Genomic DNA, 14668 nt, shown 5'->3' with positions numbered 1-14668 from the left:
TATCATTCCAGCCCTCTTTTTTAGCACAGTATTCTTTCAAGCGTGCGTCTTGGATTGACCTGTCTAGGCTTTGTCATTAACACTGCTCAATCCTAAATGGGCAATTAAGTTTTTAAATTGTTTACAGTTGCGTAATGTAATTGCTCTGGAATGAAACTCCCTGTTGCCGGTTCAGAACAGTTTGAAATGTCTGTAAACCCTCGTCCACAAAGGGTTATATATATATCTAACGTACTTTGCACTGCAAGGTACACATGTCAACCTCTGAGCATCTTCCAAACTCCACTGTTAATGAGACCTACATACAACACAGTGAATATAAGTCACATACGCCACAAATAATATCTGGCAATGTGCTGGAAATCCAAACTAAGCCACAGCTGCATCCTATTTTCTTCAGTGCTAAATCAATCTCTTTGTAGGTCTGTGAAATAAAGGAAAGAGAACGTGAAGTTGTTTAAACAAGTGAGAAAATCTCACCCAGTTACTTCTTTCAGGTCTAACAACTTGCAGTTTGCTAAGTGTCTTCTCATAGGGCAACCAGCCCTGCGATCACTGAAAGATTAAGGATCCATCATTTCTCCGGGTAGAATCATAGAATGTCCCGAGTTAATCTTTTCATAAACTAACAAATCATTGCCAGCATCTGAGGCTGCTTCAAAGCACATTAGATCACACAGGGCATATTTTCACAGAACCCGGAGTGGACACAAGGCATTTTTAACACAGCCTTTTTATAACAACACTGGCTTTTCAACTACTTTTAAAGCCACGGATGTGTATCAAAGATTACACATCAAACCAGTGAGCAGCTATACCAAACTACTGATTTTTTTCTAAAGGCTTTCCCTAAATACTCAGTAGGGGGGTGAACTCTCCAACTTAACAGCACATACAGAGGATTAGCAAGAAAAGAACAACCTGAACATTACCTAAAAACACTAGTTTATAGTTTTAAGCTATTTCCTTCTCTTGACTTTGTAAAATACTCTCCAAATGTTGTCCCTCCTGATGAAACATCATGAGTAGTCTGAGTAAGAAAGCCCAACAGTAGAACCATTACAACATTTGTAAAGTAACAGCTGCCCAGCAGCAAGCATGGGAAATACAGAAATGCTCTTCAGACTTGCATGAAACTCAGCATCTATCCATATGCAACCGTGGCAGAAAACCTTCCATCGCATGGCTGGAATCTTTACATTGTGGTGGTTACGCAATGAGTTTCACCTTAGCTGCTCTTGGATGTATGTGAATACGTCCCCTGAAAAGGCAGATACGGCACAGAAGTGCTCAGAACCATACCGAGCTTGTACAGCTCGGAAAAATGTACAAGATCAGCTAAAATATGTATCAGGAAACCTTTAGTCATCATTGAGAAACAGGCTTTTCAGCTTGGGATGTGTCTGGCTACTTTGTGTAGAACTGTAACTGCTGAGACTGTTGGAGTAATCCTTTCCAATACGGTAGCAATATTCCAGAAGAACAGCTTACCTTAACACACAAATAAGTTTACCATACTTGGGGGATGTTAGAAAAACAAGTGCCTCTCAGTTACACTCTGAACCAGTGAATTCTAAAGGTTTCACAACGTGAATTGCCACATTCCTGCACCCCTAGCCTGGTCTATTTTGATTAGTAACTAATGCAGTAAGTAGCAGCACAACTTCTTAGTTGTAGCTTTAGGCATCTCCATTTTTGGAGTCCAAGTCAGTGAAGAAACCTACCCACACCCATACCCACTGTGGCAAAAGGAGAATACAGTTGTACTTAATTAAAGAGGAAGAATCTTGCGTTACCAGTTTGACAGGGTATGGGACAGAACCAGTCTCCATCTTTAATACGACACTGCAGAGACTTCATTGGAGTTTTTCCCCTCCACATATAAAGTTGGTCAAGATTTCCTGCCATCTCACACAGGATTTCACAGCATATGATGCTCCTCAAAAATGCCAAATGGTAAAAAGAATGCAATATATGCTGAGAAAATGTCCCAAGTTCAATATTTTTCCTAGGACTCCCCCGTTCTAGAGGCTGAGCAGCTACGACATTGAACTGTCAGTTTCCTCAGACAAGAGAACAAAAATATGTATTTTTCTGTGTATCAACCCTAATCATACTGTACCCACAAGAAACAGCACCATTCACATTAAATTCCTATGACTTTTATTAATTCAAAATTATTTCATATTAAATACTGCGTTTAAAAAAAAATGAATCCTCACGCAACTAATAAATACTTTGCTTTTTTATTTGGAAATAGACCCAAGATTCATCACTTGTGGTTATTTCAGTGACAAGACCCTTCTGGTTGCAAAAAGCCCAAGAGGCAGCTGAGGCCCTGCCCTGTTCTGCTCCTTCGTCTCGGCCTCGGCGGCAGGTTTAGTTCTGCGGCCAGTCCTTGGAAAGAACGTTTTTCACGCCGCATTAAAAGGGAGTGCTTGGGAATATCTGAATAAGGTTGGCCAAGCCACCCTCATTAAACAAGTGCCAACATGTGCTTCCCCCTCAGTGCTTTCCTATTATACACTTTTTTTTTTTTGCCAGGTGATGAACACTTCAGCCTTGTAATTTCAAACTTGTTTAAGCAGGTAATGCGCAATGAGGACACATACGTGCCTTCAGCAGAGAATTCAACTTCTGGGCTCTTTACAGTTCGTTTTCTTTGCACTCTATCACCCCAGTTGACATGGTAAGGGAATTTATTGGGCTAACTGAAGTGAAATATATCCAAATCTGCAATACTCAGAATAGATGCAACTGAACCATTCCATGGAAAAGTTGCTTGATTTTTACCAATAAAGGCACCTCTAAAACCCACGCAACAAACAGTCTCAGGTCTTACAACAGACAAGCCTGGTGTTTAAACACAGAAAAACCTAAAACAGCAACATAGATTAAATGTCAAAGAGTTGGTTTATGTGGTGTTTTTTAATGTTCAAAGTAATTTTTCCTCTGCCACAACAGATACCCCATAATCAACAGTTCCAAACTTGGTAACTACCTGAACCCAAGAAGCACATTACACCACAGAACAAAACCAGGGATATGAAGAACACTAAAAGGCAGGGAAGAAAAGAGACAAGGACAACCTGTTAATGTGCTGTAACCAGCACCCAGTGCTGAAGCAAAGGACAGATGGGTGAGGAACATGGTCTGCAGAGGAGAAGCTCCAGTTCCACACTGGGCTGCGAACAAGGGAAAGCTGATGCAACCGGTTGAGAAAATAGGTTTGCGTGGCCCGTTGCTCCTCTACTGCTTCCCAGGACTTAATCTTTCGTAAGCATTGCACAAAACACAGAAGAGCGTTACGCAGTCGCTGAAGACTACAGGGCATCAGAGTTACAGCAGTGTGAGTATCCGCATAAATCAGATTACAGGAGGGGAAGGGACAGCTGCTTTCCTGCACGGACAGGCAGCGAGGGCTAAAATCCTAAAAAGCCTTTTCATTTCCACTTTACATGAAGTAAAGTAATTCCAGATTTCTTCAGACAAAGGCTCAGCTTTTGGAAGACGGTGTTGGTGAACCACACCCTCCAAAGACACGCTGAAACTCAAGCAGCCTGTTCTAAAAGGAATCCATTGCTAGATGCACCTGCCTTGTGTTCTTCAACACTAAGCTAAAGGAATGTTATGACCTTCCCAGCCTTTTCCCCATGAGCTACAAAAAGGTGATAATACTGCATGAGGAATATATTACTAAGAAAAAAATAAGAACTATCACTGTGGTATCCCAAGGCATCCCTGAAATTATCCAAACCAAACTTCCAGTCATTCACTCAAATGTCATATGGCAAATAGAGCTTTGAAGAGATATTCTGAAGTTAGACGTTTACCTAAGACATAAATATGTGAAAACCCCAACCAGATTCACCCATATATCCACGACCGCCCTCCATAGATGCTCTGCTGTTCCAACCTTGGTCTCTCCTTTACACACATAATGAGATTATGTAAAGAACTTCTAGTGCTACAGGTAACTCTCTGAACCACGGAATCCCATTGAAATTTTTAAATGACCTTTGATTTGGGTCCAAAGTTTCTTTTATTTCTGCGTTTCCAAGTTAAAACACAACAGGCGGCCCATGCCTGACATGCTTGTAGAAGAGATTCAAGTGTGAGATGTCAGTCGGGACTTTAAATATGACACACAGCAGAACCTTAAAGAATATAAAATTAGAGAGAGCTCTCTCCGCATTAAAGAAAGTTTTAGCTATTAGATCAAGGATTTGGGCAGACAAAATCCCACATAATTCAAGTAATTCAAAATAAACACCATTTATCGTTACAGGAAGTTGTCAATGCTGAGAAGATAATGATTAATAAACTTCACCAAGGTACTTTCTTTGCATGAACATTCATAGTTAGACAGTTCAACTATACATCAAGCCAGTCTAAACTTTGTATAGGTCAGCACAAAAAATATTTCTTTAAACTGAACATGTTAAGGTGGTTTTGGGGTTTTTTGCCTTTTTTGGTTTGTTTGCCTTTGTTGGTTTTGTTTGGGTTTTTGTTTGGTTGGTTTTACTATGTAAATTACTCAGCAACCTACATTTATATATCTTTATAGTGTGTGCTGTTCTGCAAATTTGAGATGGGAAAAAAACGTCACTTCTTTTGAGAGTACGAGAGTTTATTGACTCACAGTCTTTACTCATTTTTACCAGATATTCTATTCAAAGGCTGCCCATTCTCCTATTGCAACAAATAGAAAGCGCTTGCTTATTTTCCAAGTGGAAGTTCTTTTTCTCTCCTCCACAAAACTAGGAGGACGTGCCTAACAATTTTTTCAAGCTTTTTTCCACATGGCCCTTTAAACAAGCAATGGGCCTCGTTTAAGATCTGTCCTGACGACACCTGATTACATCTAATACTGGCAGCATGAGGATCTTCTCATTAAAGAATCTTGGGGCACTTCATAGAAGTTTTAAAACAAAATACTACTTCTAAGGATTCATATTTCTGAAAACGTAACCATACGAACTACAGGAAAAGACGCGTTGATTGTTCTTATTGATATGTACCCATCAAAAGTCATAGTATATTTCAGATGCAACCACAATTATATTCCCGTTAAGCTTTTCACTGCCGTCCAAAAGACACAAACACTCACATGGGCAAAGTTTGAGGTTGGCCACTGCGAAACAGCAGAAAAGCAGATTAAGTAACTAAACTCCTCTTAAAAACGTTAAAGCTCTGGTCACCGAGGAACAGGCCACAGGGCCTCGTCAGGCTGGTCAGAAGAGGAGCTGATGCTCAGTAGAGCTCATACAAAACCCCAGTATTCACACCAATTTACAGAGAATCTAAAGGAAAACAACATATCAGAATGAAACTGAGCATTAGCAAATACTGTAACCACGGCATTGCTCCAATTCTGAATACAGGAACGAGGAGAGGAATCTCAAGATATGGGTTCAGCTCACCAGGCAATTATCTGGAGTCTACAAAATGCAGAAACAGCCCTTCTTCATGGACTCCTGTGGAAAAGTCAAGTTGAATAAAAAACTCACTCCACTCGACAGTAAAATAATCATCCTTGTCTCAGCCCGGAGAATGGGAAAACATTTTTCCTGGCAAGAACTGCCACGCATTTCCCCATTTACACTTGGAGAATCCGCAGGCAGGCTCCCAAAAAAATACACTTGGAAAGTGAGGAACACCCAGATGACCTGACACACACAAGGCAATTTACCCCTTCTCAGTGTGATTGCTTGAGATTCCTACGTACAAGAGCTTATGATATGTATTTCTTAATACATGTCAACATATACCAGTCAGCCTTACAGACTTAAAGTGACTTAAGCTGCCTAAATTTCTAAAAGCAGCTTATGTGAAGACTCTACCATATTCATTTAAAGCAGAACAAGCAAAATGAAGTGTGAAGTATATTAATTTAGCTCTGGGATGCACTGCTAACTTACAAAGAGCAAAAACCAAAATTACTACCAAACAGGTAAAATGTTCTCTCCAAGGATTCAAGCTCCCCGACAATGTTGTTAACTGTAAGGGATCTACATATATAAAACCTCAATCAAATGTGTACTCTTAATTCTAAGATCAAATACTACAGTAAGTAAACCCAACACCCACCTAAATAAATACCAGAAAGGAGAAACCAAAGTCACAGGCCAGTGGATGTTAAAGCAATAACAACTTGTAAGGTGTGGAAGGGGAATAGGGAGATGAGGGGAGTGTTGGATTTTTAACCCACATTTCTCTTAAAAACAAAACCAAAAATATCCAAGAGGCTTTTTATTTCCTTTTTTTTAAAAAAAAAAAACATCTAGATGGAAATTGCAACTACGTAGCCACATTAAATCTTGAAGTCTTGATAAAAAAACATACTTAAAGTAGTTATACTCTTAGAAAGAATAGAGAAGAAATAGATGGGCTCGCAGATGAAGAATTCTCAGGACACCAAAGTAACCACTACCTGTTGTACAAGAGGCTGCAGACAAGTTCGCATAGAAATTTGTGAAGTTCACCTGGTTCTACATACACCATATATTTTTTTAAAGTTTATTTTGATTATAGCTCTTTCACTCAAGCGTATACGCTGCCTGTTTGTCAGACTACAGCACAGCAAACACTAATAAACCCATTTTCAGACACTTCTGCATAGCAACAGAAGAAAAAATAATCACTAGCTCATCTTTCAGGGCTACATCGACTATTAAAAACAAACAAAAACATTTCTGTGTAGTCACCAAAACATTCTTCCTACAAATAAACCAAGGAAAACAAAAACAATAGTTCCAGACTTCATAAAAATCTTTTTCTTAAAGGGATTGATGAGACATCATAAGAGCGCTAAAGTTCACCCTCAACTATAAAAAAACCCCAACTTTAAAACTAATTCTAACTTTAATCAAGCTAAAAGGTCTATTTATAATCAAGATAAGCTAAATTAAAAGCACAATATAAACTGCAAGTTGCTAATGATAGGTAAGCAGATGTCTGCTGGGTAAGGGTGGGATGTTTCAATAAACAAATTCGCCCAGATATATGTAAATGAGAAACTAAGTCAGACCAAACACTAGACTTGGTCCTCAACATACTCCACTATAGTATTTAAGTGTAGCTACTCCTCTTTTGACCCAATTATAGAGCATAGTTTCTGATAACTTCATATTCTGAAGGTCTCAGACAAAAGTTGTCTGGTTTTATGTCTTGCAAAGAAAGAAATGCTAGCAAAGCTGAGGTTTATTGATCCAATCAGTGAAGAATTTGGAACATTAACTCCTATCTCCATCTGACTTAAACCAGTGTAGATAAAAAGAAATCTAAGCAAATCTCAGCTGCTGCAAAGCTTGGCAAGTGCTTTATTTAATGTACTTTCTGCAACTCTGTTCTTCATATTATGTACAATGCAAAGCCTCATTTCTACATCTATGACATCCTGTATGACTTAAAACTTGTCTGGAGGAAATCCAAGTAACACCATTACTAAAATGGCAACTAAATTCTTAAGTACATCATAATAAAACAATACCAGGCCCGTATCCAGACCAAGTGTTTAGATACTATTTGCTGTGAGGCATCAAGCAGCATTTCTGAGATTGTTGAAGGAAGATCACTCTATAGAGACACAGCTAAATTTACATTAATACCAACAGATACACACTATTTTTAACTGAAGTGTGCAGCAGTCATAAAAATATTTACTAACAATAAAATGCAACTCAAGATGGCCTGCTGGGAACTCACTTGAAATTAAGATACAATGGGCGACCTAGTAAAGCTGAAGCCAAACCAAAATTATAGGCAGGGTTGGTTTATTGTTTTGGGTTTTCTTGGTTTTGGCGTTTTGGTTTGTTTTTTCCCCATTTAACTCCATATTACAGTAAAACGCTCTTATTTACACACAGACACACACCGCCTCTGACAAAGTTCTCATCTGCCCCTATATACATTGCTGAATACAGACATTCTGAATAGGAGTTTGATAAATTTAAGACCAAAATATTAGAAGTGCAAGATTAAGATGGATCTAAATGAGAGCGTTGCTGTATTCAAGAAGCATATTTGTACATCAGCTTATAAAATTCTTAACATACACGTTAAAATTGTCATCCTGATACAGCTGCTGTGAATCCATCAACTTTGGTGCTATTAGTGTTAGGTACCAGAGTCGCTGTAAATTAAACTCTAGTCTTCACCACCCCAAACCAAACCTCTTGTTGTCATTTACAGGAACTTCCACATGAAATTCTATCAGCAAATTGAACCCCAGCCTGCAACACCTCAACATCAAGAACTGGTTGTCACTTGGACCTCATATACCTTAACTTCCTAAATTTAACTTTTAAATGCATTAGCGCCCTGTATGTTGCACAGATTAACTCACAAATTTCAAGCACGCTAATCTTGAATTTTGTAGAATCCACTCTAGAAAACACATTAGGGCTGTGGAAAGAAACAGAAAGGAGTATTTCTTCTGACCATAATTAAATCATAATTGAACATGTTTGCATTAAAAATAACAGTTCTCTAAGTTCTCGGAGTACAGAGTTAATTTTCACTTTTTCTGGGGAAAAATTCTAGGAAGAGCAGATTTATTTTTAAGTTCTTGCACAGCAATTTGATTTCATCAAGTTCATCTTCCAAGGTCAGAGTCCAGTTTGACCAGCGTAATCTCTAACAGAAGGTAACTCCCAGAAAACAACAGGCATTGCCAAGAATCCAGTTATTTTATCAAGACAACGCTGCTGTATTTCATTTCCAGCTGTCCATACAAGAAAAACTTGTCAGTTTTACTCTGTGCAAATGTAAGAGATAAAGCACATCTATACAAGACTAGAATGCTCTTCTCTCTGTGAATTAGATACCCACAACAAAAGTCCTCTTACTCTAAATTGCATTTACTTTTACAATCTACAAGATGTGCAAATAAACAAGTACCAATTTGCTGTTTTGTAACTATATGCACACCAGTACAAGCCTCTTCCTTATATGCAGAAACTCATGAATGTAAAGAATTAAGTACAGGGATGTCATTAGAAATTGAGCGTCTTCATACTAAAAACAGAGTAGTTTTGGTACAGAAGTAATCTGGCATTCCTTCATCTATAAGAGGAGTTTCCATCAGTCATCAGAACGGTCTAACTGGCTGATTCAACTAACTATATAAAGCAGAAAAACTCTACACACAAACAACTGAACTCGATAAAGTGCTCCAAAAATCAACTACAAAGCAACACACCAAGTCTGAGGGAGGAACAGTACACTGGTTATGTTGTGATTTAGTAATTCATGCAATTCTACTAGTATTTGTACAGCTAGTTTAATTGATCTTCACATCTCTTCCTACTAAATTCAAAACGACTACTATGATAAAGAACTTTAAAAAAAAGTCCACTATTAAAACCCTTTTTTCCTGAAAAAATAACACACTTGTCAGCAAATTTAACGGTATCCTGCTTCTGCCGCTCCTTGAAATCCACAGCTAAACAGGTCATTTGAGACAGTAGCTGAGAACAATGCCCAGCTTGAAACAATTAACAAAAAAGTTTGAATAGTTTCAAATATCACAGTCACCACCAACTTTTCCTAGTGGACACTCATTAGAATTTAAAAAAAAAGAAACCTTTTCACCTAATCAGATGTTTACACCTATAAAGTACCTGATGCTTTACCATAACAGCAACAAAAACTTGTAAAATAGAGATGTTACTTCTGATTGTAGCCAGAATAATAAAATACGTTTGGCTTTTCAAAGCACCATCAATTGTCACCTTCCACAACCATTTATCTTAAGCGCCAGAGGATAAAATCAGCATAGTTCTCACACCGCACCAACGGGATTTTTCAACAGCAATCTCCAAAATCTACACTCTGCTGTATATTTTTATAAAATCCCAGTAAAATTTATCTTACGACTGAACTATGAGACTTGTTTTCTTACAGATTTCACATGAAGCCATACAATTATGACATTCTTGAAAACGGGAATTGGTTTTTTTTAACTGCATTAATCTTTTAGAAATGTTGACATGTAAGTAGCTTACTAGATTTAGGAGGGAAAGCTGAGAACTGAAAAGGGAAGAGAGGAACAGCACAGGTTAGAGCTTGGGGGATTCTGCTCAGCCACAAATCCAAGTATAACAGTTTACAGATGATACAATTGGTTGAAGGCACCCATTAATGTAGCAGACCTGAAATAGCGGCTGAAGAGAAGCCACAATTATTACAATAATTAAAAAAAAGAGTGATTTTTGCCTGCAGCACATGATTGAACACCGGGAGCAGTAAAGGTTGGAAACATCTCCTTTCTCATTTCCATCATACCATTGTAACACAACGGGATTAACATGTACTAGTTTTTAGTTTCCATCCCTGAGTAATTGCCAGAACCAATTACCACACCAAGAGTCAAACAGTGATTACATTATAATGAGAGCCATGCAAACAGAGGGCTTAAAACTACCGCTTTAAAAGGTATAAACAGCAACTATAAAAATAATAACTATTCTTGGAACAAGGTGCGCAAGTCTAACACCATCGTGACACGCTTTGGACAACCCACCATGCCAGAAAGCTCAAGTTAACTGACACCTGAAAGCGGCCTCCGCTTTGCCTCCAACCAAAGGGTTTTCGAGGTGTTCAAAGTTCAGTTGTATTCTTTTAATTGCTGCATCGTTTTTAAGAAATGAGAAGTTCCACAGACACCAATCACTTTTCCTAACTGCACACAACTGCGCTATGTATCACATTTAGCGCAACAGACTGTATGTTGGCATGTTTCATCCTCCAGAAGTCAATAATTAGTAACTCCTAGCAAGACCAAAACAAACCCAAACATAACCCCCCAAAAACAAAACAAACACAACAACCAAGACCAAACAAAACCAAACAAACAACCACCACAACCTACAGCTGGACTTCTACACTGCCATGACAACTCGGGCTGTACGTATTCACAACTTCTCAAGTTTTTAAATCAAATTCCACAACAGTATCAGGCCTACATTAAAAAAATACTAGTGAGAGAAGTCCATCAAGTTCTACTAAACAAAAGGATATAGATAGGACTTCATGCTCAAGCTAAACCAGAGAAAGAAATGCCAGGAACTGGGAAAGCAAACTGGGCTGATGTTCCCCACTTCCCTCTCTAAGTGAGCAAGCACCAACAGACACTTCAGGAAAGTACTAAGCCAGATTCACCTCCCTCTAACATAACCTGACTCTTCAAGTAAATATACAAAAAGCCAACCAAAAAACTCACAAAGAATAGGAGAATTATTGAAAGATCCCTTCTTTTCACAACGTCCATACCTGTGGAAGCGCAGTGTTGAGCTGCCTCTGCAAGGAATCCCTCTCGTGACCAACTTCGTGGAGCTTGCCCTGGGTCAACGCCAGCGTCTCCTGAGTTTCTCTGAGTGTTTCCAGAAGGCGATCCCTTTCTTCCAACATGGAAACCATTAATTGCTCAAAATGGGAATCTGTATCTGACTGGAGCGGGGAACCTGAACCGTGGCCTCCGTTTCCCCCGGAGGGAATCTCTGCCTCGCTGATGGTTGGCATCACCTCACACATCATCTTGAAATAAAATCGAGACAAAACAAAGACTGTAAATTTAAGTCAAACAAATCTAAACAGGATAAGCAAAGGAACTTTGGATACTACCCATCATAGCAACTTAGCGTTCCCATTGATAGCATCAGCAAAAGTTGCCAACACCTTAGCGTTTGCCACTATTTCATTAAGACTGCGGGAGAAAAGGTATCCAATCAATTTAATCAAGGCATCGCTTCATAATGAGAATCTTGTGACTTCTTGCAAAACCAGATTTTTACAGCTACGTTTCAGACTGTGATCTCATTTTAATGGATTCATATTTTTGTTAAGGCTAAACTGCTGCTGAGATCTTTAAAAAAACCCAACAAAACAACAAAGATAAGGCATGCAGCATGCCACCCAAAATCAGACATTTAAACCAGTAACTGACTACGCTGCATATTTTGAGAATCATTATCTGCTTGCTCCAACACTTGAAACATACAAAGATAGTATCTAAAACAGTACTTTGAGCTTGTGCTGGCTGTAGAAAGTGTATGGTAAACGTGATGCATGTAAATTAGTGGTAAATCCAAACAGTCCAATTCAGGAGATGCACATGTAAATGAAGGTAAAAAGCAAAAAGTTCATTATGAATTCCTAGCAGCTGCCACTGTGGATAACAAAAATAAAGGTAAGCAAAAATAATTCAAGGCACAGTATGACTACAATTACCAATGCAAATGTAAACACTGTTCTACTGTTGAATTGGAAGCGCTTTTAAGAGACCTTAGCAGATCCTTACAACAGGCTGAGGCATCAAGTTTTTTAAAAAGCGGAGAGAAAAAAACACTAATATAATTACTGCACACTCACTGAACCTCTAAGACTTCTGAAGTCCTTCAGCCAGCCTCTCTCAACACCACAAACCTATTGCAAATCAGAAAAAATAGTTCTCTCAACCTCTCAGGTACCACAAAGCTTGTTCTCAGCCTTATATATTTCAAATTCATATCTGAACATTTTCAAGAACAATTAAACTTATTCTGAGCCTTACAGCGGGACCTCTCAATCCCTTGGAAGACTTGGAACAGCCTGAAGTGCTTTATAACATTTTCATGCATGATTACCACAAGCCTTTCCATTTTCAACACCGCCACATTATTTACCTTGCTCAATAAAATAAAAAGGCTTGGAAAACAGGCCCCTCGTTTCCTGCAGTACCAGTTCTTCTCCTGTTTTTAGCAGTTTTTTGTCACCCCCAAAAACCTTTTGGATTGCAAAGCATCCATTCAGCTCTAGTCCAATGTCTATTCAGTTGAAACACCCCGTGCACATGAAAACAAATAAACCTGCCGAGAAAAGAGCAGATCCAGTAAAAAGCAGCAGCTTCAGCCAACCAGCCAAGTCCCCAGAACAGAATAATGTGAAAATAAACTGTCTCAGCTTCCCATCCTTCTATTACTGGCCCATAGGTCCTGCAACAGCTGGGATGGGGGAATCATGTGTCGAGGAAAACGAACGAACAAACAAAAAAACCCAAAAAATATGTAGTCCGATGCAGTGGTGCAACAAGCTTCAACAGTTCATCGCTCATAAATTCCACTCAGGTCACAATCGCATTATTAAAGAGAGCACGGGCAGGATGGGAAAACGGCACGAGGTTTCTCGTAAAGGATTTGGAAAAGCCCCCCTTCTTTTCTCTTGTGTTAATTCCGACGGGAGGCTCCCCTTGCAGTTCCCTGGGTCTGTGTTCAAACATTTATAATCCCAAGAGCGAGGCGCTGGAATCGCTTCGGAAGGCGAGGAGAAGGGAGACCTGTTGTTTCCTCTGCCTCAGTCCCCGGCCGGTCCCAGCGGCGACGCTCCGGATCCGAGATCTCCAGCCGAAAGGAGGGGGATAAAAGCCGCCGAGCACCGAGGCAGCGCCCGGGAAACTCAGCCGAAACGGGGGGGAAAGGCCCGAAAATACACGGGGGCACCGGGAACTCGCTGCCCGGGTCTCGCCGCTCCGCTTCCCCGCGGCAGGGCCCGGCAAACAAAGATGCTGGCGGAGGAGATGTGGCTTCTCTGCTTCACGGGGAGCGCCGGCCCGGGCCTCCCTCTCTCTCCGTCCCCGCCGGAGGCCTCAGCGGCGCCGGGAGCGCGGCCCGATCCGCCCGGCCCCGCAGCCGCCCGCGCAGCGCCGGCCGGGGCTTCGCGCAGCCCCTGAGGAGCGAGCGCGGCCGCGGAGGCCCCGGCGCCGCAAGGGCTGAGCGAGCCCTCCCTGCGGCCCCTACCGAGCGGCGGGGCAGGCTCCCCCGCGGCGGGAGGACTCGCGTCCCTCCGGGCCGGGCCCGGCTCCGCCCGCCGCCACCGCCTCCACGTCCGTGGTGGCCGGCGAGGGGCCGGCTGAGGCCGGGTAGGTGCCGCTGCGTCCCGCGGTCGGCGGCGACCTGGGCCCGGCGGCAGCGCCGCGGCCTCAGGGGATGGCAAAGGCCCGGAGAGCTCGGAGAGCCCCGATCGCCCCCGACCCGCCGCGCCAGCCCCGAGCGCCGCCGCCTCCCGCTCCTCCCGGCGCCCTCTGCGGCTCCCGCATAAATCAGTGCGGGACCCACAATGCACCGCGCGGGGAGGCTCGGGCGCTCCTGCCCTCCTTTCCCCGCCGCCTTGAGCCGCAGGTTCGAGACCCCGCTGCAGCCCTGGCGGCGTTCTGCAGCTTCCAGCCTTTTTAGGGATATGACTTATGCTGTTGCTCCTCTTGTTTTCAAAACATACAATCACAGGATCACAGAATAACAGAATCACAGAATGTCAGGGATTGGAAGGGACCTCAAAAGCTCTTCCAGTGCAATCCCCCCTGGAGCAGGAACACCCAGATGAGGTTACACAGGAAGGTGTCCAGGCGGGTCGGAATGTCTGCAGAGGAGACTCCACAACCTCCCTGGGCAGCCTGGGCCAGGCTCTGTCACCCTCACTGAGAAGAAGTTTCTTCTCAAATTTAAGTGGAACCTCTTGCGTTCCAGTTTGAACCCATTACCCCCTGTCTCACCATTGTTTGTCACCGAGAAGAGCCTGGCTCCATCCTCCTGACGCTCACGCTTTACATATTTATAAACATTAATGAGGTCACCCCTCAGTCTCCTCCAAGCTCCAGAGACCCAGCTCCCTCAGCCTTTCCTCATAAGGGAGA

General features: G+C 41.6%; 1 protein-coding gene across 9 annotated transcripts in view; it reads right to left on the bottom strand.

Moving 5' to 3' along the window:
• The window catches only part of PPFIA1 (PTPRF interacting protein alpha 1), a 54481-nt gene extending 40411 nt beyond the window's left edge, over positions 1-14070 (bottom strand). For 5 of the 9 annotated variants that reach the window (XM_021299156.2, XM_065065551.1, XM_021299157.2 and 2 more), the window contains exons 1-2: positions 12666-14069; positions 11275-11538 (exon numbers count right to left, since the gene is read on the bottom strand). In XM_021299156.2, coding sequence (XP_021154831.1) covers positions 11275-11538 — 264 coding nt within the window. In that variant the 5' untranslated portion in view covers positions 12666-14069. Of the gene's footprint in view, positions 1-11274; positions 11539-12665 lie in introns of all 9 variants that reach the window. The other 4 variants (XM_021299160.2, XM_005511054.4, XM_065065553.1 and 1 more) reach the window with 2 other exon arrangements.
• Between the last annotated feature and the right edge of the window lie 598 nt (positions 14071-14668).

Source organism: Columba livia, chromosome 5, assembly GCF_036013475.1.
Source record: "Columba livia isolate bColLiv1 breed racing homer chromosome 5, bColLiv1.pat.W.v2, whole genome shotgun sequence".
NCBI classification, from domain to species: Eukaryota; Metazoa; Chordata; class Aves; order Columbiformes; family Columbidae; genus Columba; species Columba livia.
The sequence above is the reverse complement of the archived record's forward strand: the minus strand, read 5'-3'. Positions and strand labels throughout refer to the sequence as shown.